The 5,508-nt window shown below is 56.4% G+C and overlaps 2 protein-coding genes across 2 annotated transcripts in view, besides 1 other annotated feature; both read left to right on the top strand.

Annotated features, from left to right (window-relative positions):
• The window catches only part of NGA_0640620 (fatty-acyl), a gene marked incomplete at its 3' end in the record, with an annotated part of 1,845 nt that extends 1,368 nt beyond the window's left edge, over positions 1 to 477 (top strand). The window contains exon 4 of the mRNA XM_005854119.1: positions 181 to 477. Within this exon, the coding sequence (XP_005854181.1) occupies positions 181 to 477 (297 nt within the window). The remainder of the gene's footprint in view (positions 1 to 180) is intronic.
• A 2,820-nt stretch (positions 478 to 3,297) lies between these two features.
• Positions 3,298 to 3,342: a sequence feature (Short protein (NGA_0188301, EKU22179.1) was converted to a misc_feature.).
• Positions 3,343 to 4,096: 754 nt separating this feature from the next.
• NGA_0188410 (s-adenosyl-l-methionine-dependent methyltransferase domain-containing protein) lies at positions 4,097 to 5,505 on the top strand. Its single transcript, XM_005854117.1, has 3 exons — positions 4,097 to 4,634; positions 4,798 to 5,022; positions 5,276 to 5,505. Exons 1-3 carry the CDS (start codon positions 4,136 to 4,138, stop codon positions 5,344 to 5,346), a joined length of 795 nt encoding a protein of 264 aa, XP_005854179.1. The 5' UTR covers positions 4,097 to 4,135; the 3' UTR covers positions 5,347 to 5,505.
• Positions 5,506 to 5,508: the final 3 nt, after the last annotated feature.

Genomic DNA, 5,508 nt, shown 5'->3' with positions numbered 1-5,508 from the left:
CGAAGTGTACTGCTCTCCCTTCCCTTGCGACATGACTGCGTGCTGTGTGGACCCGCTTTTTCCCATCCCGTCATGCGTCATGATCACTTTCACGTGTCTCCACCCTCAATGGTCCCATCCCCTGCCTCGTCTTCTGTTGCTTTCCCTCTTCCACCATCTCCTCCACTCCTCTTCCTTCAGACCGCCATCAAAGCTTGGCCCTCCTGGATCCCTCCCTCGATCATCACCGTCGCTCAAATCTCCCAGATGATGGTCGGCGTGGGCATCTGCGTCGCCTCGTTTTACTACCTGTACACGGACCCTGAGCATTGCGAAGTAAAACCCCAAAATGTCTACTCAGGAGCCTTGATGTATGGCAGTTATCTCTATCTATTTTGTGATTTCTTCGTACGCCGCTTCCTTCGGGGTGGGAAGCCGCGATTGGGAGAAGAGCGCAGCGCGGTGTTGACCATGACGAAAAAGATCAAGGACATGTAAGCGCGACAGAGGCTGTCGCGAAAGCTGGGAACAGGTGGGGATGGGGCATCCAGAGCAGCCATGACTTTGGAGGATGGGTAGCGCTCTCCCCATGCACCTCATGTAGCCCACACATGTGTGCAATCGAACACTTCCATCATCAATTCGTACAACGGATGTGACGGCGGGTCACGTAATTGATGGCAATGACAGAGAGGAAAGGCAGAAATAGGTCTTAAAACATCAAAGCACATGGTAGCGTCCATAAAAGAAAAAAAGACATGATAAGAGACCACCACACCCAGCAAGCAGTGTGAAGAGGAAGGAGCCTGAGAGGAACGGCATAAAAAAGGCGGAGATTGGAACGCAAGGGAGAGGAGGACCATCGTTGCCGGGATTTCCTTTTTGATCTTTTGCTCAGTGAACCCTCCTGGGCCCGCTTTCTGCATAGTGCAAGAGTTTGCGCACGTAAAAAAAGGATTTACAGATCCGTCTTTCGACCGATTTTGAAAGTCACCGACACGGATGGAAGGACTCTTGAAGCAGGCGATGCCCCGAACAACGCATAAATTGTCCTGAGATTACTTGCTTCTTCCTGGCTTGCGCCTCGGACATCGCGTCAAGGTAGTCCTCTTCTGTCCGTATTCTTCCTCCTGTGGTTTTCCCCTCTCTGTACACTCTCACTTCCCCTGTCTCCACGCCCAGTGAGCACACCCTCACACACACATTTTGCCTTGCGTACAAACCCGCTTCACTCGCCCCCGCCTCCTCCTTTCCCTTGCCAGATGCCCCTTTGAAGCCCACTGCCTCCTTCTTTGTACATGCCCTCCGCCCCTCACGCTTCCGCCGTGTCATCGCATCTTCGCCGTGCAGGCACCCTAGGCACCGTGCAGAGTACCCACATGCTCCACGACACTCGACTTGCTTCTTACTTGCCTGGCGATTCCCACCGAGATCCCGCCCTTCCATGTTCACTGCCCCAGCCCGAACGTCGCGGTTGTCCAGACTCCGTGGTAGGAGTACGGCACCCGCACAGGGAGATGGATCACTGCCAAGGGCGGCCTCTCCATGCGCTGGGCATCGAGTATGACCAGGTCCGACGCCTGTCGCCGCGTATCCAGCACGTAAAACAACAAATAACCGTCATCCTCCTCTTGCCTCCCCGCCCCTTCTTCCTTGTCCCTACCTCCTCGCGGTACGAAGACCGCCTCCCCGGCAAAGCAACCCGGAGGTAGACAGGGCCGGTGCACCTCCATTCTCCCTCCTTCGTCCAAATGCAGCTTGGCCACAGAATCCACGAAGCCTTCCTCCCGTACCAAGGCATTCACATAGGCGAACCTTCCCTTTTTTCCCACCGTGCAAGGGTTCAGCGTTGGGAGCTCGTAGCCATACGACGACGCAGCCAAAGGCATCGGCCCCGCCTCGACCACTCGGGCCCGCCTGACACTCGAGTCTCGACCGTCCTGCTCCTGCGGGTCCTCCGTCCCGCCCTCCTCCCCGCCCTCCTCCCCGCCCTCCTCGTACGCAAAACGAAGGACGTATCGCCATGTCTCACATTCCAGCTCGGGAGTGAAATCCGCCCTGTACATGTCACGAAACTGCTCCTCCACCTTCTCCCGTGGGGATCGGTGCTGCGCGACCAAGACTTCGACCTCGACGTCCCCATCTCCTGTCTTCCTCCCTTCCCCATTGCCTCCCTCCTTTTCCCACGCGTTCACAAAATGGTAGTTTGAAAAGGGTGGATCGATGTCTACCTCCGCCACACGCCGCAGCGTCGATTTCTCCACCACCCAGGCCTGAGTTTTCCCGCCGTTTTTCCACACATACTGTCCGCCCAAGGAGGAGAGCCCGAGGAGGGCTCGCGCCAGGGCAGAAGGAGGAGCCTGAAATGGGCTGAAGAAAATGATCAGGAAGCGCCCGGCCAGGACAAAATCGTGCACTGTGGGGATAAAGGCGAGGGGAAAGGATCTTTGCCGGAGGAGGACGGGCTGGGCGGAGGGGGAGGACGAGGGAGAGGAAATTTCGAAGATGTTGAGGGCCAGACTGGGGCCCAGGAGCATGCCAAAATTGTACAGAATGCCCGTGTCGGGGTCTACCTTGGGATGGGCGGAGAAGAAGGAGGAAAGCCGTCCATGGGGTCCGGCTGTGGCAAGGGGGAAGGAGGATAGGGATCAAGGCGGGGGAGAAAGGAAGAGGGAGGCGGTGGAGCGTCGCGTTAAGAAAAGCGTGCAGGGGACGCACGTACAGGCAGCAAATGAGCCTATGTCACCCTGTCTGGGACGGCCCCTTGGACGCCCCAGGCCTAGACATGGGCCGAACACAACATGCGCAGGCCTCTGGGTTCCGAGTCCTTTTCCCTCATCTTCCACTGGTCGCGCCGAAAGACTTCCTCTGCAGACCCGTACCCTCTCCGGTCTAGGCCAGCCCTTAACGTCAGGATGTATATCCTGGGAATATCGTCAGCCCCACCCGCCGAGCCCCAGCACTCACCGAAATCTTCCGGCTCCCTTCGCACGGCCAAGCTCACGGGGTCGAATTCAAAAGGGAGACCACCCTCACAGAGGGCCAAGGTCCTCGTCGTCCCTCCCTCCTTCGCCCCTTCCAGCACCAGTACGTTTGTGTTCAAGGGATTGTCCGGGATACGCCCCATATTCTCCCACCACTTTCCCTCCCGGCCCCCTCGCTGCGTCCATACCCCTCGACCCCCCCAGGCGCCTTCTTTCGCGTTCTTTTGGGCCAAAAATTTCTTTCCTTGCAAATACCTCTGCCTGAAAATACAGCGACCATCCGCGGTAAAGGTAAAGGCGGACACCATACCGTCTCCGTCGAACCAGTGGCTATAACGGAGTGTGGGGGAGGCGCCGACCCGGATGCGCCCTGCCCCATTGCGATACAAGGTGCCTACGAGGTCGGAGGGCACGGTACCCTGGAACGGAAAAAGAAGCGCCATGTGTGAGAGAGGGTCATCGATCGATGGTTTAAATAAGCTTTGAGGGTGCTCCGAAATTTGTGTGCCTGGGCAGCCAAAAATCAACGCATAAGTTTTTCATTATGTGCGAGATTGGAATCCCACGTACCTCAATGCATGCTGCCGATAACTCGATCAAATCAACGTCTTCTGCCGGCTCCAAGCCTGTTCGCCAAGGTCGCTCTTTCAAGGCCTCCGCGATGTCTTCTGGCGGTGACGGGGCCGTGGACAATGTACTAGCCAAGATGGAGGAGGAAGCAGATCCTATGCCTGAGAGGTAATACTTATGGAAGGTCCCTGGTAATATACTCGGATGCGACGTTTTGTGTGTGATAGATCTTGAAAACACAGAGAAATGACAAGTGTTCCATGAAGAAAGGCGTGCAAAAGCAATGCCAGACCCCACGGGAGGAGGTAAAGCCAGCGTGGCCCCGGCAGAAAGGAAGAGCCAGGGAGGGAGTGAATGTAATGAAAACCCCCACGGGCGTGCTTGACGTCTTGGTGGCATTAAGTATCTGCTGCACGAAAGGTTGGGTCTCCTAGGGGATGGAATGGGGTGTGAGGTCGTGAGCATGTGTTTCGTGTGATTCTTGAAGGAGGTTAGCGAGAAAAGCGAGGAGTCGGCGACCCCCTGACAGGCAGGCCCTTAAAAACACTAACACCACGCCTATTACAGAGCGGGAAATGGAAGAGTAAATCGGTTTTTGTGTCATGGTGGATGCAGAGAATGCATTTGCACGGGAGCAACTTCGCCTTCGTGGGCTTCTCCAAGACCACATTGCAAGCTTCGCGAGGAGGGATGGCAACGTCGAAAACAGCACACGCGTTGTATCCGCCTCGGATGGTGTTGTTCCTCGATACATCCGCATCCGTCGCATGGCATCGTCAGGAAACAATGTAGGTGCGAACAAGAATCACGAGGAGGAGGAGCATACCGTAAGGGAAGCTGTCTTGGCAGCAGGGGGTCGACGAGTCCCCTGGTGCCCTCCGTATGCAAGTGAAAGTTTTTATGCCTTGCCTCCTGAATTTCGCATCGCACAATGGCCGCTGTATCAGCAAGGAAAAGTTTATGGCATGGACGTCGCATCTGGGGTGGCTGTGTGGGCGCTGGGACCGAGGCCGGGGGACAATGTGTTGGACTTGTGTTGCTGCCCGGGCTTAAAATTGTGCATGGTGGCGGAGCAAATGCACCACACGGGGACGATCACAGGTATGATCAGGTACTCTTTCAGTGCACGAGTATTCGGAAGGGAAGTCACGGTTTCCGATCATGAGGCACATGACGTACTCCGCACCCAAGCCCTCGTTCCCTCCTCTACCCCGGTGTCCCCCGTCCTTGCACTTGCAATTTCTCTATTTACATTTTCCCCAAGGCGTAGACATCTCGCGGGGAAGGCTGACCGTCTGCCGCCAGATTTTAGTCAAATACCAAATCGGGCGCGCTGCGGGGGTCCTCGTGTCACCCTGCTCCGTGGTCCCCCTCTGGTGCCGTTTGCTCTGCGCCGACGGGTGTTGCTTCGAGACGGAATGGGATGAGGCATGGGCAGGTCGGGAGGAGGACGTGATTTTCGACTCGAGAGCCTACGACTGGCAGGTGGGTGAGTTAGGGAGAAAGAGGGGGCGTGCCGTGAACAAGGAGGGACGGCAACGGGTACAATGAAGGTGATGGAAGCTGCCCAAGGTTTCGGAATCCAAAACGTGTGCGGTCGAATCCCTTCAAGGACAGGATATGCTTGAGAAGAGTGCTGTTCGCTTGGATCCATAAAAGTGCAGGGAAAAAGGATCCTCTCTGCCGAGTTCTTCACATGCCCCCTTCTTCATACTATTTTTTTCATTTCTTCGGCCTCCCAGGGCATGGAGGCGCGGGGACAAAAGCGAATGAACCGCGGAGCTCGGCGCAGAGAGTCTTTGGCCTTGCGTAGAGTCCTGAATCCCGCAGAAAACGGAGCAGGGAGGGAGGGAAGGAGGGAGAGGCCGAATGAGGAAGGAGGGGGCTATGACAGGGTCTTGGTGGATGCGGACTGCTCACACGACGGGTCCACGCGACATATGTTGAAAGTGGCAGGCCTGGATGACTCCATGTA

Source organism: Nannochloropsis gaditana (genome assembly GCF_000240725.1).
Source record: "Nannochloropsis gaditana CCMP526 unplaced genomic scaffold scaffold621, whole genome shotgun sequence".
NCBI classification, from domain to species: domain Eukaryota; class Eustigmatophyceae; order Eustigmatales; family Monodopsidaceae; genus Microchloropsis; species Microchloropsis gaditana.
This window is presented reverse-complemented; position numbering and strand designations above follow the sequence as displayed.